The following is a 19,060-nucleotide window of genomic DNA, read 5'->3' as shown; positions in this document are numbered from 1 at the left end:
AAAATGAACTCCTTTTAAGGAGGGCTGGGCTATGGGTTGTGCTTAATAAAAGACTTTAATGTAAACAGAGACGCAGTGAATCTGATCCTCAGTTAAACCAGCATGTGCAGCTGATCCAAGTCTCCTGCTGTTAGAATATCATCTGCAGTGAGTGGTTTGCAGAGGCAGAACAGACAGCACCCTGCGCTGTCGCCCAACAAACCTCAGCTTCATCTTTCTGCCATGATGCTGTGAGTTTGGAAATGACCAGAACAATAGCGCGCTTGATGGAGGAATACTCAATCAGCTCCGTGTTTATCCGCAGACTGACGACTGTTCATTTCAGCATTATTCTATGTAAAATGGATGATGACGAGGACAGTTGTGACTATAGACAATAGCTGTAAAATACATATGAGATGGTGATTGTCGGCCATTAAATGAAACCATATGTGCAGCTACTAGACACCGCAGACACCGCAGGGCTGTGAAAAGCATTTTCACAATGAATAGAATTGGATATATTGACAATGGGAATTTTTCTATCTCATTTATTTAAGCAATAAAGTTATGCGAGACCCACATCACTCACGTGAAAACGTTTTTCTCGGTCGGCACATTAGCCTAATGTGATTGTTAATTACATGCAGCAGATTGAGCAGCCAGCACTGCTGAATGTGAACGTCGCTAGTGTTGAACCATTACCCCACAGTGAAGCAGTCACCACACATCCCTTACAGTCAAAGTATGCCCCTAACCAAAGGAGTTTGCAATGAAAAAAAGAGTATGTTGTATCTTGGTTTAGAAAGTGTTACAAAGCCGGAGACCGCACAGAATCACTGGGAGAGAAGTTCTGAGCAAAAGGAGAACTCTCTGAACAGTAAGAAATCTACCCAGGAGTTCTCCAAGGATATGCAGGGGAACTGGAGGAAGTCTCAGCAGAGCCATGCATATACTTTAAAGAGAACAGGCCTCTCAAGCTGCAGCTAGGGTCAGTGTTCATGACTCCACAATAAAGATAGAGACTGGGCAAAAATGGGATTTAGGACCAGAAAGTTCCCGTAGGATTTTAAGAATGTGGTCAATGGACCAACTGCACAAACATTTTACAATAACAGGATCCAGGTATGACCTGGGAACATATTTAACAAATTGCTAAAAGTAAAGTTTTGACTCAAGTGCATGATAAAAGTACAAATATTTCACTTTTACTGCGATCTGTAAACCTAAGAATAAAAGCTATTTATCAATTTTCTTATGATTTAAAAATAAATGATTCTAATAAATATGTTCTCTGAATAATTAAGAATAAGATAGTGTCAGGCTTTATATTTGATGACATGTTTTCATTTCATTTTAGCCAATTCTCAATGATATAATCCCTTATAATATGTAGGTTGTCGTTCATTTGACATGTTGTTTGTTGTCACCAATAACATATATTTATTTACAAAAGTCAATTGACTAAAACAACAGTGGTAGTTGTTTCAATGGTAACCGCAGTGGTAGTAGAACTAGTAATGGTGTAGAAGTAACCGTAGAATAACTAGCAACACTTAATGGCGTATTCGTAGAAGTTGAACTAGCAATAATTGGCTTAGTGGTGGTAATTGTAGATCAAGCAACAGTTAGTGGTTTACTATATTCCTAGAACTAGCAGTAATTAGTAGCGTATTGGTAGAACTAGCAATATAGTGGTGAACTATCGTAGTTGAACTAGCAATAGTTAGTGGCTTAGTAGTAGAACTAGCAGTAGTTAGTGGTCTATAGTAGTAGTCAAACTTGCAGTAGTTCATGGTGTAGTAGTGGTAATAGTAGAACTAGCAGTAGTTGCTGGTGTAGTAGTAGTAGAACTAGCTGCAGTTAGTGGTGTACTAGCAGTCATGTTGAACTAGCATTCGTTTGTGGTAGTTGGAGCACTAGTAGAACAGGCAGCAGGAGTGAAAGGTTGTAAGTTAGCATTATGCAGTAGTAACAGTAAATATTGTAGTAGTATGAATCATAGTTTAACTTGTTACAGTAGTAGAAACAATAGTATCATGGTGGTAAGAATACTACTAGCTACTCGTGTATATTTGAAAGTGTAGTGTGTCTTCATTGTAGTGTTTCTGGCCACAGCAGATACTTGGCTAAAGCATCCGTCTATATGAAGTTAATTGTCCCATCTGCTGAGGTTTGGTGTCATAAATGCCTGGCAGGCGCCAAACACATCTATTGGCAGCTCCCTCGGCTCACTTTAAGTGCTGATATAAAAGCTTAGATTAGATGTTTATGTCCTCGCACAGATGGCGTGTGTGTTTCTAACTTTGACTCAATCAGCCCGATCTGACCCACAGATCACAATTGATGTGTTGAATGTGTTTCTCCCCAACGGAATATGTATTTATTATAAACAACTTAACCTAAGCGAACCGACGTGGTTTTACTGCATGGTAAATTTGAAATTGAACCACCTTTCTGCTTTTTCGCACTGACATTTGAGGAGTGAATCATTTCTTGTAATAATGCAGATTATAACAGTGGCTTCACACAGACCATCAGCTCCACTTGAACACCACAGTTTGCAGCGACAGGAATTGTGTTACAGATGAAGTGTCATCTGACCGCTTTAGCATGGCTAGCCCTCATCTCCCGGGCCATTATAACTTGGACCCTGAGTTATTGGGGGCATCTGTAAATCTGTCACCATGGCTTGCCATTCAGGGGATTTCTTTTCTCCCATTGTAGAATAAAACAGAGTACGATAATTGCTGAAAAAAAATTCTGAAAATACAGTCACAAACTCGCACACATGACAAAGCTGGTCGGAGTCATACTTTTTTAATGAAAGTTTGTGGAAGTCATACAGAGCCAGTTTAGCTCATGAGAGCAGAGCTACAGTGAAGGAACAGCTCCAGGTGTTGTAACAAGTTGGATCAGCAGACACTACCAACACTAGCAGTGCAAAAATCATTATTTTCAAACACAGGAAAGCAGCATATAACATTCTGCATAAATGACAATGTGAATAGAATATACAGAAATACACACAAGATTGTACATTAATGAATACACGTCGGCAGGTCAGAGTGGATTATCTGCGCACCCTTTGGTGTGACAGCGCTACGCTCTCCTCAATCTGATTCCCGTACAAAGCACCGATATTTTGGCTGGGTCGTCTGGAGGCAAGTTAGAGGGCTGTTGATACGAATCCCCTGCACAACTTCAGAATCTGTAATCAGGCAACAACTCTCTTATCTCAGCCAAGGTGCCTTTAAGTAAAGCACTTAACCCCCCCGACATCAGCAGCCAACAGCAGGTTGTGGTCATACTGGAAGGTCTCCCTAATGTGTCGGGACTGTACGAACGACACTAAACTCAGCCTGCTTTCCCTGGATAAATTAAGGATTAAAAAAAAGATCTTTACAGTACTCTGATAAAGTCCCAAGTATTCAAGTCCCTGAGAGCATCGTCACATTGTCCCTCAGTCGTCAGTAAAGGGTTTGGTGTTTAACATCTAAGTACTCGGTTGCAGACACTCGGTGAAAACATACACAGCACCAGTAAAATGTGTCTTCCTGATGGGCAGATGAATGCACCCGCTAGGCCAAGAACTGTTCCTGGAGATTATTGTCTGACTGTAAACATTTAAGGCTTTAGTGATTTCTCCCCTCACAGTAATGTCTGAAATGAGCCAAGAGGGGATTGTCTGCTGCTGTCCATGTAAAAACAAAAAAAAACAGGTGATCTGCAGCGAATAGAAGTTCTATTGTACCGTGATAATGAAACAAAAACTGAAGGGGCCGACTTAAGAACAATCACTTCAAAATTAGACAGACATTCTGTCAGATGCTTAGTGCTAAAAACACAGTTCATGTTCCATTACAGTCCCTGTAATCAACATATATTAGCTAAAATATAAAAGCAATTGGCCTATGATACACAAGGTATGGGGGAATTAGGTAGCGTGATCACGTCTGGGAGGGGGAATTAAGGCTGAAATATTAAATACAGCAGTGGCCGACTCCCACCACAGGAGGGCACTGTGACACTGGCAATACTGCTTCACTTGTGAAATCTTGTGTGATGAGGCACATTCGGACTGTTGACATGAGGACCAATAATGGAAGAGTTTGGTTAAAAACTGACAGTCATGAGCAAAATGTCAGATATCGGATTGTTTTGTATCTTAGGAAAGACTCCATTTGAGTTGTCCGCTGACAGTGTTTTGCTTCAGTTTATATTCATGCAGTTTATAACAAAGCACCAGTGGGTTTAAAACCATTTTTTTTCACTTTCAGGACAAACACCTGAGTGTTAAAACAGCATGTTAGCCAAGCCCTCCAGCTCCTCACATGTCCAACTGGTTGGTTGGCGGGTGGCCGACGTCCAGTCTCCTCTGTGCCGAGCCTCTTTTTCGGGCAGCCGGCGCAGCGCTGACTACACTTCCCAGTGTACCCGGGGTCTGGAAGAAAGCCCTAGAGGCAGACGGAGCGGTTTCCTTCGGAGTGTGTGGAGTCTGTGAAGGTAGAGAGGCGATGTGAGACCGGAGAACATTTAGACGGAGTCCTGCATTATTTCCATGCACTCCTTTCTATGGAGGTGCCTCTCAGATAACAATAAACTGCCACTAGTGTGTAAAAGGCACTCGTAACTTGCAAAGGGTCTTCATTTTTTCATGTTAAATGTGTTTACTCATGAGCAAGTATTACAAAGGTAATTATTGATTTAATAGTCAAATCCAAAGCCCGAGTCAGCATATTCAAACTGCTTGTTTCTGGTGGACCAACAAAGAGCTATTGAATTTACTATCACAGAGTACAATAAAAAGCAGCAAATATTAACCAATGGTTCCAGTGATTTTGTTTTCTGTAGTCAAACTGGCCATATTAAAAATGAAAGGGGGGGGGGGGGAGTACTCCCCTGATTTATGCCTCATGACTACATGGCCATCGACTCCTCGCGTAGTTTCTAACGTTGCACTAATGAGCCATCCAGCGGCAGGTCGTCTTAAACCCGCTGTTTGAGAAGAGCGGTGCCGACAGACTATGTTGGGCTTCGGACAAGAACATTGAACAACTTGGAGATTAATCCACTTGAAAGCGCTAAATGAGAGCGTCTGAATGAGTAAATGAGGGGAGGCCCTCCACAAAACAAGCTGCCGCACTTGCTCTGGTGTCAAGCTGTGTTGTGGTATTTTGCAAGCGCCCGGTACCAGAAAGGTCATGTATCATGGAGGTAATTGATGTTGGAGTTAAAGTGTTTTTTAGAGCAGATATCTGTGTGTGTGTGTGTGTCTTACCAGTGGTTCTGGTGTGTGGATGCTGACAGTCTGATGCAGTCCCGAGGGGGAATGTGGAGCTCCGGCTGCTGAGCCGTACAGACCGCTCTGTTCCGGAGTGGACGGCGATGGAGCCGGCGACCCACCGATCTCCGCCGCCAGGCCATACGGCGTCGCCCCCACCATAAAGTGGGCGGGCGACATGCCGCTGGCCACCAGGGGGTAGTGGGAGAGGGCGGCAGAGGGCACGAGGACGTAGGGCAGCGCCAGGGTGGGTACGCCGCCGCGGGGAAGTGCTAGACCGGCTGGTGTTTGGCCAGCAGAGAGGAGGAAGTTGAGGCCGTTCAGACCTGGAAAAGACGGATCAGGAGAAGAGAATTTTAAACTTCATGGACTACGCTGTTGGTGATTTAAAAACGTGTTAGGAAGTAGTCTCCTAACCTGTACAGAGACATGGAGACAGATATCAAGCCAACCGTCTGTCAGAACTACACAACTGTCTTAATAAACTGTCTCGTCATTCTTTGACTCCTATATGGTGATTACTTTGTTTTCATCGACATGCGTTTAAGTGACTCTTTACTTGAAGATGTATTTTATCTTTACCTCTGTAATAAACCATCTCTTTGTTGACAAATTACTTCACAATTTTAACGTAATCATTGATTCGTTTTATGTCTTTTGTAGCCAAACAACTGAGAACAAATCCCAGTCTTGAGTCATTTTTATTTCATTTGTGCAGACAGGATTCGTACATGTACTGTCAGTGTATGTGTGAGCTCTGTGGAGTCATACATTTCATAACATGGAAGCTGCATCTGTTCCCAAAGACGTGCTTCTAAAGCGCTCTCTACATAGCGTGTGTCATGTTTACTTCCCGTCAGCTGATGTCATTCACATACACATTCTACATAGAGTATGGTTTAGTAGTATAGTGTACTTCTATATGAGGTAGTAGTATAGTGTACTTCTATATGAGGTAGTAGTATAGTGTACTTCTATATGAGGTAGTAGTATAGTGTACTTCTATATGAGGTAGTAGTATAGTGTACTTCTATATGAGGTAGTAGTATAGTGTACTTCTATATGAGGTAGTAGTATAGTGTACTTCTATATGAGGTAGTAGTATAGTGTACTTCTATATGAGGTAGTAGTATAGTGTACTTCTATATGAGGTAGTAGTATAGTGTACTTCTATGAGGTAGTAGTATAGTGTACTTCTATATGAGGTAGTAGTATAGTGTACTTCTATATGAGGTAGTAGTATAGTGTACTTCTATATGAGGTAGTAGTATAGTGTACTTCTATATGAGGTAGTAGTATAGTGTACTTCTATATGAGGTAGTAGTATAGTGTACTTCTATATGAGGTAGTAGTATAGTGTACTTCTATATGAGGTAGTAGTATAGTGTACTTCTATATGAGGTAGTAGTATAGTGTACTTCTATGAGGTAGTAGTATAGTGTACTTCTATATGAGGTAGTAGTATAGTGTACTTCTATATGAGGTAGTAGTATAGTGTACTTCTATATGAGGTAGTAGTATAGTGTACTTCTATATGAGGTAGTAGTATAGTGTACTTCTATATGAGGTAGTAGTATAGTGTACTTCTATATGAGGTAGTAGTATAGTGTACTTCTATATGAGGTAGTAGTATAGTGTACTTCTACATGAGGTAGTAGTATAGTGTACTTCTATATGAGGTAGTAGTATAGTGTACTTCTATATGAGGTAGTAGTATAGTGTACTTCTATATGAGGTAGTAGTATAGTGTACTTCTATATGAGGTAGTAGTATAGTGTACTTCTATGAGGTAGTAGTATAGTGTACTTCTATATGAGGTAGTAGTATAGTGTACTTCTATATGAGGTAGTAGTATAGTGTACTTCTATATGAGGTAGTAGTATAGTGTACTTCTATGAGGTAGTAGTATAGTGTACTTCTATATGAGGTAGTAGTATAGTGTACTTCTATGAGGTAGTAGTATAGTGTACTTCTATATGAGGTAGTAGTATAGTGTACTTCTATATGAGGTAGTAGTATAGTGTACTTCTATATGAGGTAGTAGTATAGTGTACTTCTATATGAGGTAGTAGTATAGTGTACTTCTATATGAGGTAGTAGTATAGTGTACTTCTATGAGGTAGTAGTATAGTGTACTTCTATATGAGGTAGTAGTATAGTGTACTTCTATATGAGGTAGTAGTATAGTGTACTTCTATATGAGGTAGTAGTATAGTGTACTTCTATATGAGGTAGTAGTATAGTGTACTTCTATGAGGTAGTAGTATAGTGTACTTCTATATGAGGTAGTAGTATAGTGTACTTCTATGAGGTAGTAGTATAGTGTACTTCTATATGAGGTAGTAGTATAGTGTACTTCTATATGAGGTAGTAGTATAGTGTACTTCTATATGAGGTAGTAGTATAGTGTACTTCTATATGAGGTAGTAGTATAGTGTACTTCTATATGAGGTAGTAGTATAGTGTACTTCTATATGAGGTAGTAGTATAGTGTACTTCTATATGAGGTAGTAGTATAGTGTACTTCTATATGAGGTAGTAGTATAGTGTACTTCTATATGAGGTAGTAGTATAGTGTACTTCTATGAGGTAGTAGTATAGTGTACTTCTATATGAGGTAGTAGTATAGTGTACTTCTATATGAGGTAGTAGTAGTGTACTTCTATATGAGGTAGTAGTATAGTGTACTTCTATATGAGGTAGTAGTATAGTGTACTTCTATATGAGGTAGTAGTATAGTGTACTTCTATATGAGGTAGTAGTATAGTGTACTTCTATATGAGGTAGTAGTATAGTGTACTTCTACATGAGGTAGTAGTATAGTGTACTTCTATATGAGGTAGTAGTATAGTGTACTTCTATATGAGGTAGTAGTATAGTGTACTTCTATGAGGTAGTAGTATAGTGTACTTCTATATGAGGTAGTAGTATAGTGTACTTCTATATGAGGTAGTAGTATAGTGTACTTCTATATGAGGTAGTAGTATAGTGTACTTCTATGAGGTAGTAGTATAGTGTACTTCTATATGAGGTAGTAGTATAGTGTACTTCTATGAGGTAGTAGTATAGTGTACTTCTATATGAGGTAGTAGTATAGTGTACTTCTATATGAGGTAGTAGTATAGTGTACTTCTATATGAGGTAGTAGTATAGTGTACTTCTATATGAGGTAGTAGTATAGTGTACTTCTATATGAGGTAGTAGTATAGTGTACTTCTATATGAGGTAGTAGTATAGTGTACTTCTATATGAGGTAGTAGTATAGTGTACTTCTATGAGGTAGTAGTATAGTGTACTTCTATATGAGGTAGTAGTATAGTGTACTTCTATATGAGGTAGTAGTATAGTGTACTTCTATATGAGGTAGTAGTATAGTGTACTTCTATGAGGTAGTAGTATAGTGTACTTCTATATGAGGTAGTAGTATAGTGTACTTCTATGAGGTAGTAGTATAGTGTACTTCTATATGAGGTAGTAGTATAGTGTACTTCTATATGAGGTAGTAGTATAGTGTACTTCTATATGAGGTAGTAGTATAGTGTACTTCTATGAGGTAGTAGTATAGTGTACTTCTATATGAGGTAGTAGTAGTGTACTTCTATATGAGGTAGTAGTATAGTGTACTTCTATGAGGTAGTAGTATAGTGTACTTCTATGAGGTAGTAGTATAGTGTACTTCTATATGAGGTAGTAGTATAGTGTACTTCTATGAGGTAGTAGTATAGTGTACTTCTATATGAGGTAGTAGTATAGTGTACTTCTATATGAGGTAGTAGTATTGTGTACTTCTATATGAGGTAGTAGTATAGTGTACTTCTGCATGAGGTAGTAGTATAGTGTACTTCTATATGAGGTAGTAGTATAGTGTACTTCTATATGAGGTAGTAGTATAGTGTACTTCTATATGAGGTAGTAGTATAGTGTACTTCTATATGAGGTAGTAGTATAGTGTACTTCTATATGAGGTAGTAGTATTGTGTACTTCTATATGAGGTAGTAGTATAGTGTACTTCTGCATGAGGTAGTAGTATAGTGTACTTCTATATGAGGTAGTAGTATAGTGTACTTCTATATGAGGTAGTAGTATAGTGTACTTCTATATGAGGTAGTAGTATAGTGTACTTCTATATGAGGTAGTAGTATAGTGTACTTCTATATGAGGTAGTAGTATAGTGTACTTCTATATGAGGTAGTAGTATAGTGTACTTCTGCATGAGGTAGTAGTATAGTGTACTTCTATATGAGGTAGTAGTATAGTGTACTTCTATATGAGGTAGTAGTATAGTGTACTTCTATATGAGGTAGTAGTATAGTGTACTTCTATAGGAGGTAGTAGTATAGTGTACTTCTCTGCGTGACCTGGGTTTTGTCGTGTGAATTACCTGCATTGTTGGGTACATAGAGGTAGTGCGATGGTTGGGCGGGCTCACTGCTGCCTGGACTCTCATCGAGCCTATGCTCTCTGACGAGGCCTGCTGGGCGACTGGGGGAAGTCCTGGGGTGACCCGTGGGCGAGCCCGCTGCTGCTTCCCTGCTAGGGTCATCTCTCACCTGGAAGGAGAACAAACAGTGTGGATAAATCAACCTGGATCAGCTGATTTAAAATCCTGGGACCATCCATCTAGAGCTGTATCCATGTGGCCGAGACGCATGGCACTATTCCTCAAGCTAGATGAAGTCTACAATCCATCTTAAAGGAATATTTTATGTGATAAAGTGTAACAATTTATGACCCGGCAAATATAAACCACTGCCGTGATTAACACTCTCCTCTTCCAACATTAGAATTACCTTCTGCCAAGTCATTGCAAAAGTGCAGTGCTTTTAGTCCACTCTCGTAACCTTTTCTGGGACTTTTCCCAATTACTAAGATTGTGTAACCTGATTAATGACGAGGGTTTTCCAATCATAATATCCTATACATTACTAATATAAGTATTAAATTACACCAGGAATGACTTATCCCCATCAGCGAGCGTGTAGTATTTCATATTTTCAATTTAACGGTCTGCGATCCAGAATTACTAGCTGCAAAACTGCACAGAAATAAAGAAACATCATAGTACTGCACTGAACCAAAAGTAATTATGCTGTTCCCAGTCAAGCTCAACCGAGACGAGAACAGCCGTGACGGATATGAAACACAGATCACTTTTCATTTTCAGGCCCAAAGCGCCTCACCTCATCGCATCCGTCTGACCCGGACGTCCCTTTCTTTTTCGCCACCGTCCCGTCCTCTTCCCTCCTCCTCTTCCTCCCTTCCACAGACTCCGCCCCGGGCGACCTCGGACCGTCGGGTGCCCAGTCAGGCTTGTCCGGCGCCCGGTACAGCATGACCACCGAGGGCTGGGACAGGCTGGGCAGGTAGGCCAAGCAGTGGGGGGAGGAGGAAGTGGCGAAGATGTGCTCCGGGTGGACGGGTGGTGCGCGCGGGGCGGGACGGGTGGAGGACGCAGCCAGCGGGCTGCTGCTGGCAGGACGGTTACTGCAGAGAAAAACAAAGACAGAAGCAAGAAATGATTAGAATTCAAGCTTGAGTCGGCTCCTCGGGCTTTGAGCCAGTAATGGCTCTCGCTTTTACGCCACGAATATTCCTTTTTTTCAACACACACACTTCTATGTCCTACTATTTCTCTCCCTCCAAAAAACACTTAGCAGCCACAGTGTTGAGGCAGCTGTGGTTGGGCCACGAGCAGGCCAACCATAGAAACAACATGAAGTACTGTGGACTCTATCTACGCAGCCAAAGCACACATTCACAGGAGATGAAAACTATCCACAGTGGCATGTTACATGTAGCCCGGAGCTACAAATGCATCAGCCAATGCAAATGCTGGCAGTGAGTATGAAATATCCTGGAGTCTCCTTCAGTGAGTGGGGACTTCATTTTGAGATGAGCCGTTTATAATATTGCCTTTACCTTCCAACATTTGTCCTTGTTGTCCTTGTATAAAACGCAGATCGGCAGAGATCTTTTCCAGACGTGGTTTGTGTGCGAGTAATTGCAGAATTGCGGCAGTGTATGGTTGATTGCGTGCAGCGTAATGTCTCAGGGAGACATCAATTATTGTTTCAATGTATGTTTTAAATCTCCTTTACTTTTTACGACTGAATTTTATTTCTTACACTGTTTCTTTAATTGTTTTTAAATCTCCTTTTCTTTTGCCTTATGTTTTGATGCTTTTAATGGTTTTATGTGAAGCACTTTGAATTACCTTGTTGTTGAAATGTGCTATACAAATAAACTTGCCTTGCCTTGCCTTGCCTTGTTCCAGGCAGCTGATGTGGATTCTCTACAGTAAATCTGATACAGACTGTCCCGGCAAAGGCTAGCAAAGAGTGACTGTGCGCAGTAAACTGTTTGGCAGTAAATCTGTGTTGGTAGACTGCAGATAAATCTAAACCGAGAGCATGCAAGGGAGTTCACAGAGCGGGTTGGGTATCTGCGTGTGCTGGCATTAACTCACTCAGGGCCGTTTCCGAACTGCAGTCGACACACCGCGCTGTTGCTTATTGTCTTTCTGGAATAATCCACAGGCTGAGTTGGCAGACCTGCGGTGCGAGGGAAGAAAACAATTCATCAGATGAGAATATAAAACTTTCTACTGTAGTAAATAGAATAGAATGTATACTATCTTTATCCCTTTAAGGGGGAAATTTTTCTCTGCATTTGACCCACCCCTGTATATAGGGAGCAGTGGGCTGCCAATGACAGGCGCCCGGGGGTTCAGTGTGTTGCTCGGGTACACTTCGACTAACCATTGACTTAAAATAAATAAAATTAAAATAAGGCATACAAATGAGTGTCTCTTACCCATATGGTCTCGCCGTGGACTGCTGGGTGCAGAGTTGACCAGCCGCTGTACGGCCACGGAAGTGGGTGTGATGTTGAAGGAGGCGTGGCGCGCCATCTTGGCTCTTCTGAGGTCCAGGCCCGACATCGGCTGCGTGGCCTCAGGCAGAGTGATGGCTGCCACGTTCACAGTATTTCCTACAGCTGATGATGGGGAGAGGGATAGAGATTGAGTTAGAACAGCACGTGACGTTGATTTTGATATGCTGATGCTGAGCCGGTAGCGGAAGTGACATGGCAACAGTAAAGCTATTTTTTTTACATCCAGGGGCAATAACAACAGTGACCACCCTTTTTCCCCCTCTGTGCTGTGGTTCTTAAGTCTCCATCCCTCACCGTCTCTACTTTCTATAGCTGTTGAACTCAACAGCTCCATCAACCGACCTCGTTACATAACAGATTAGAATACTGCAACATGGCGGCGCTCTTGCCACGGAAGATATAACGGATCCTCTTTCTTCTTTGAAACGCTTACGTTCATGTTTGTTATAGAATTGTTACAGTGGAGAGCCAGTTAGTAAAGGTTTCATCTTAACTTGGGAGACTTTTATTCTTACCAGCACTTCCAGAGCTTTTGAAGTCAACGGGGCCGAGCCACTTGAAGGCCGGCTTCCTGCCTCTCTCCTCACGGACATGGACTTTCTTTATGAGGCCCAGGCTGGTCAGCACATTTGCGATGTCGTACAGCCGCCGCACCTTAGCTGAACACACAGGGATGATGGTTAGTTTTGATTTATTTATTTTTAAACAGAAGAGACGTGATTTGTATTCCAAGACATATGTTTTTGTACTCTCTTACTTTTGTACTTGCTGTGACTGGACGAGTCCTGACTCTCCTCGATGAGGATCTTTGCTGCTGCGTCCAGAGTAACCGTCTGAGTCTTGGACACCAGGAAGAGCATGACGAACTTCTGGCTCATGATGCGCAGAGATTTGTCTTTCCTGTTGCCACCAGCTACAAATAACAAGGAAACAGGCAAGTGTGTGAGACCACTGCAGTCACAGGTCTCTACTTTATATCAGATGACTTTTAGTAATCATCTGTGAAAATGTTGTCACTGTCGCAGCAAGGACTAACGATTATGACACCATGTACCCTTTGTTAACTCACTATTTGTAAGTGCTATTATTATCTAGCCACCCTGCCAAGTCCACACACACACACACACACACACACACACACACACACACACACACACACACACACACACACACACACACACACACACACACACACACACAGCCTCAATGAGAGGCTGGTGTGCGTGTATTGTGTGAGGGATCGCTATGGAAACCAGGTTTGTATTCGTTCCCGTGGGGTTGAAGAAAATGATCTGTAGTGTTAATTCGGAGGAAGCTGCACCTAAAATGAAATCGACACCTAAAATTGTAAATGTGCTGCATTCAACTGATGGTCTATTCCTGTGAGTAGAACTTCAACAGCCATCAGAGCAGCCAATGGTAAGGTGCTAGTTGAAGAAAATGAGGGAATTAGCTGGTGGAAAAGGTAGGAAATGTTTTTTTGCAGAATCCCATGACTGTTAAAAGTCTCGGTTCATTACCGTTACCGGTGTCTCCGTCCGCCCCGTCGTCCTCGCGCCCCGGTCCGGCCCCCCTGCTCTCGGTGGCCAGGTCCATCTGGAGGTGGTAGCCCTGCTGCCGACCCCTCCGCTGCAGCTCCTCCAGCGTGGCCTCCAGCCGCAGGCGACCGTACCAGGTGTAGCTGTTCTTGGCGATCCGACCCACGATCATGAGGGACTCCAGCACGTTGACGATGTCGTAGATACGCCGCCGCTCCACTCCTGATTATTTAATGGCGAGAGAAGAGAAATGGCCCACTTGTTCTTGGAAACAATAATTGCGTTTGAATAAAAACTCACAGAATGTTGAGGGTTTATATGAAATGAACGCATTGCACGGTTCCAAATGCAGCCGTTTGTATGAAAAAGAAGTCCCTAAATCTCATAACACAATGGCTGGGACACGTCCAAACTCTGCCCCCATTACTTACCGAGACTGGTCGCCACCTCATCCAGAGAGATCCAGATGGGGCTGTGCGGCGGTGGGTAGTCGGGGTAGAGGGCCAGGAACTTCTGGCACAGCAGACCCAGACTCTTCTGCTTCCTGCTCGGCTTTTTGTCGGTGTCATCTTCTTGATCCACAGCTTCAAACTGGACAGACGGATAAACGCATAAAGAGATGAATGACAAACATTTTTCATTCGGGCACTCATTTTACACCGGCTAAGGGGACTGCCGTCCTCCAGGGTTAGAGTGTGACATATCGCAATCCAGAGCTTTTTTGTAACATGTCTTCAGCGGAACATATTTTAGAGAAGAATTAAATCCTGAGAAGGCTGGAAAAACCTCCGCACATTCGATTTAAAGAAATAATCGCAACACAAAAGCTCAGCGATTTAGGCTGCAGCTGCCACTTTACATACAATATGACTTTATCTGTTCGGCATAACTGAGTAAATGTATTTGAGCTTTCAGCTGCTAGTGTAAGTAAAGTGAAGGGGGTAAGTGTTTACTCCCTGGACTTCTAAGACAGTGGAAGTTATGGCTGGCAATCTAACAGATCTCTCCTCAGTGGGAGAAAAGAATAAGACTTTTTCAGACTTCAAGAACTAAACAGAATGTATTAAATGCTGTATTGACGAATTTAGAAATCGTTTGAAACCACATGATGTTCAATAACATGGTTTGGCTCTTAGCCTCTTTAGCAGGTCAAATACCTGACAAGAGTCTTCCACCTCCATATCCTCCGCCACAGTATCCGGACTTGCCGGCTTGTCCTGCTCGTTCTCGATGGGTCGAAACAGCACCTTTTTCATCTCTCTGTCCCGGATGTCTGGGCTCGCCGCACTGATCAGCATCTTGAGATTGGCCGTGGGCGTCCAGGGCTCGGCCAGGGCTGTGTGTTTGATGGGGGTGATGTGGGCCAGGTCGGGGGTGGCCCCCTTTCTGCCCATCAGCAAGACAGGGATGGGAGGCTCTGCTGATTTCAGTGGCGTGGACCACCTTCTCTCCGAGCAGATGTTTTCCTGTGGCGGAGACAATGGTGCGTTGTTGTTACAAATGTTTGGTTACGGGTTCCAACATTTGCTTATACTTTCACCTGCTGCTGTCAACATAAATCTCCATCCAGGGGTTTTATCAGACGTTGACATTAAGACAGAGAGACCTGCTGATGAATTTGGGTGCCTTATTAAAATAAGAAATGATGTACTTTCAAGAAAATCCACTGACTTCTTTGGCGTTTTTGTCCCCCCTCTAATCTACAAACTACTTCACCACTTTCTCTCACAGAAACCTATCTGCTTAAATCCAAAAGCCACCCAAGCCCAGCCCATTTTTTTTTCAACCTCATCTCACTGATCCAGATGCCACCACATTACTCTAAACATGGGTCTCTGATTAGCCTTATTTCGCGGTCCTCCCTAAGTTGCATCTCATCAAACCCGTTTCCTTGCTCAGACCACACCTAAGACCAAGCAGTAGGCCACCTTACCTTTTGTTCACCGTGGCCCCCATCGTCATCCGTGAAACCTTTCCTGGGACTTGTGAGGTCTTTCAGTGCGAGACATTCAACTTCCATCTGGGAAAACTGCAGTCCAAATAAAAGTGAAGATGGATGTAAGAAATCAGATATAGATTACCCGACTAGTGTATCAGCGGGGTGAACAGTGAAGCTAGGTGAAGTTCAGGTAGTAACGTTAACTTACTAAAAACTCAGACGAGTGGTCAGCTGAATTTGGCGCAAAGGACATCAGCTAATTAGCCCGCAAGCTAGCGGCTGTAAGTTAACTCTCAAGTTCCTTCCTTAACAGTGGCGTATTGCTAACGTCACGTACACCTACTGCATTGCCGCATATGTATCAACTTGAGAGCTGTATGTGTTTTTACATGACATTCATAAATTACGTTACTTCGAAGTTGTAACGTAAGATAGCCCCAACATTCTCAACTTGGTAGAAGGCCAATTCACTCGTGTTAGTCCATACATTTAGGTGTGGCAGAGCCTGTCAAAGGGGATGCTTACTGTTACATTACTGTGACATATTTATAACGTTGGTCATAAATGTTAATTCAGCTTTAATGAGCTACTTGGCTAGCGTTCCTAGTTCAGCTGACCAGTATACCATAACGCAATGTTACAGGAAGAAGGAAATTCATTTCTCACCTTTCTCTGCTGCTGAATGAATGAAATGTTCCAATGGAGGTCTGTGTCCAGTTTTATCGACTTGTCACTGCGTACTTTCTTCAGACTAACATAGCAGCTAATTTCCCTCTTTAAAATAAGCGGGCTGTCCTCTGACTGTACCTCCAGTCCTCTATTCCTGTCCGATTCGCGGAAAGTCAGCACTGTCCCGTGGAGACTCCAGCATCCCCCGCTCAAGCTTGTTTTCTGGCGCTCTCCGACATCTGGCACACTTCAGCCAATCAGCGCCCAGATGAATGGACGCGTCATTCATCTCCAGCCAGTCAGCGTTATTGTGCTCGGTACGCGCCGCAACTTGGAGCAAGGGGCGTGGACAACGGCCACGCCTCCAGAGTTGTGTTGGCGGGGCAACCGGCGCGCTCTGTCCAAGCCTGAGGGGACTTTAAAAAAAGGAGAGGTCTCACTCTGTAACTTTTTACAGTGCACCACCGTTTTTATTTTTTAACCTAGCACCTTTCCAGTGCAAAATGAATGGGCGTAAAAATGATTTCCAGTGTTATTTGTTTCAGCAAGGATTAGCAAGCAAGGGAGACACAGGGAGGCGCCAAAGAAAATTAAATAATATTTAACAGGTAGCATTTGAACATAACTTCAGTCATTTCAGTAACAACCTTCTTTTGGACGAATGAAAACAAATGTATTCTAAAGAACGTGAAAAACAAAGGGTACAATTATTTGTTGACACAATATGACATATATATGATGATATACCGCTGATGACGACCGAGATTGTTTCTTTTAAGACCGATTTATCTTCTGAAACAAGTGACCCGTCTCCTTCATTTACGGTCTTTGACTTTCAGGTGGGAGTTTTTGCATCTCCCCTGCTTCCTGTCCCACAGGGACACCAGCGCCAACAAGGCTTGTTAAACCCCGCACCTAGAAACCGACTTTTAGTACCTTTTAACTTAATCCCTCAGGCTTTTGTTTGGCTGTAATTAGCTCTGCGGTTGAAACGGACAGATGGGAGGCCGGGGAGGGAGGCGGGGGACGACAGACACGACTGGCGCTAATATCACCTGGACCACAGCGCGAAAAGTTGTGGAGGGGGAGTGCTCACTTTTTTTTTTTTCAACGGACAGGGTCCCGCCCTGCATGCAAAGAGGCTGTCTGAGGAACAGCCCCAAAGTGCTTACATAATAGCCCACAATACACACAATCTGCCGCCAAATGCTATTCAAATCTGAGCCAGTGGAGGAGGGAAACAACACAAGTACAATAAATCTGTGATACAATTTAGAGGGCTAGATAACTGTTCCAAACTATGACTACACCTATTGATCTACAATAATGTTAAAGTGGATTCCTTCTCACTGCAAGTTAAGTTGTTGTAAAAAATATGCATGTTACTTTATGACGCCCATCGAGGGTTTCCCAATTCTACACATCATCAGCACCCGTAAGAATTCTCTGTTCACAATTCATCAAAGTTGTCAACCTATGAAGGAGGTCACTAGATTTAAGTTTATTTCAAGCCCAATCTCTTACAGCATGTGGTCTGAAAGGAGCTATGTTGATTTTTGTGAAGGACTCTTCCATTTTGTACACAAGTCATTGTTTAGAATATGCTTTACAGTCAGCAATGCAAAAACATAACAATATTTATTTTGCATATATTTGATAGAGAATACTTTCTGACAGTATATTCCCGACGTATGAATGCTCGGTATTAAATCCAAAGTGCTGCACAAACGTGATGGTTCCAGAGGTTGACATTGACAGCATTCAATGTTGCTATCCATTGTGAAATAAACAAGAGCAAACATTTTCAATTGAGCACAAACTGTAGGGTTTGATGGAAATGTTAGGTTTAGACTTGAGAAATAACGGATAAAAAGCATGATGGTTTCATCAAGGTATTGAGTGATGTATTTTGTAATGAGCTGATTTTGGAGGCAAGATCTAGATTTCTACCTGATAATATAAGTTGTCCCTTCTTTACTTGTTTCTGTGCTAATTGGCATATTCTCTGGGGTTTGTCTAGGCAAGGCATTCTGGGAAATGTTAAATCACCAAGGCTCTTGCTGCCTTATACCCTCTCCACTTGTCTCTCTTTGCCTGCCCTTTTCACTCTCCTCTGAACTTGTATGACTCCAACACAGTTGCTGTAGCCTTTTCTTGCCTGTTTCTCTGCTCTGTATTGCACACTGACCTTTTCCCAAACTGCTCCCCTGAAAAATTGTTCGTATTCACACTGAGCTCAGTTCTGTCATTTTACAACATCTGAAATGTCTTACACCTGACATTAGCATTTAGTAAAGGCTTCAGACACAATCTGAAGTTGGCTTCCCAGGTGCGGACTGCCCTCTATCACAGTTGCACTTTCCTGTCACACATTCTTGTTGAAATGACTCATTTCCCAAATTTTGTATGCATTAAATATCTTTTTAAAGTCCCATAAATATACGTTGCCAGATTAGGTTGATGCTTGGTCGACTTTTACACTGTGTGCAACAAATGGTAAATGCTGCTATGAGACCTTTTTTTATTTCCCTGCTCAACTCCATCACACATTGATGCGTCTCACCAAATATTGTCGTAGAAATGGACATAGTGACTTTGAGGTGTTCCCTCACTTGTCTTACTGGTGTCCCTGGGAGCTACAGCAGGTTGGAGTCCCCTCCATCATCATCAACTCTCCCACAACTTATGGTGCCCTTCTGCGTGCCACAACTTCAACGAGGGTCTTTGTAGAAATAGAACAAGTGTCTGCTGAGCAG

The 19,060-nt window shown here is 42.4% G+C and overlaps 1 protein-coding gene across 1 annotated transcript; it reads right to left on the bottom strand.

Annotated features, from left to right (window-relative positions):
* Nucleotides 1-2,866: 2,866 nt before the first annotated feature.
* Nucleotides 2,867-16,442, bottom strand: e2f7 (E2F transcription factor 7). Its single transcript, XM_079294789.1, has 13 exons — nt 16,302-16,442; nt 15,630-15,725; nt 14,854-15,162; nt 14,128-14,287; nt 13,679-13,918; nt 12,916-13,071; nt 12,674-12,817; nt 12,078-12,260; nt 11,731-11,815; nt 10,445-10,748; nt 9,646-9,814; nt 5,261-5,589; nt 2,867-4,477 (listed from the first exon to the last, which is right to left on the bottom strand). Exons 2-13 carry the CDS (start codon nt 15,714-15,716, stop codon nt 4,310-4,312), a joined length of 2,334 nt encoding a protein of 777 aa, XP_079150915.1. The 5' UTR covers nt 15,717-15,725; nt 16,302-16,442; the 3' UTR covers nt 2,867-4,309.
* Nucleotides 16,443-19,060: the final 2,618 nt, after the last annotated feature.

The sequence above is a fragment of the Melanostigma gelatinosum genome, assembly GCF_949748355.1.
Source record: "Melanostigma gelatinosum genome assembly, chromosome: 22".
In the NCBI taxonomy this organism is placed as follows: Eukaryota; Metazoa; Chordata; class Actinopteri; order Perciformes; family Zoarcidae; genus Melanostigma; species Melanostigma gelatinosum.
This window is presented reverse-complemented; position numbering and strand designations above follow the sequence as displayed.

Bases quoted from the DNA above. Each gene is read 5' to 3' on its own strand.
- e2f7 (XM_079294789.1), bottom strand. From the start codon at position 15,716: ATGGAAGTTGAATGTCTCGCACTGAAAGACCTCACAAGTCCCAGGAAA. The intron at 14,288-14,853 runs GTATTTGACCTG...CCGTCTGTCCAG, and splicing joins AGGTGGAAGACTCTTGTCAG to TTTGAAGCTGTGGATCAAGA. The intron at 13,072-13,678 runs GTAATGAACCGA...TGTTATTTGTAG, and splicing joins GGACGGAGACACCGGTAACG to CTGGTGGCAACAGGAAAGAC.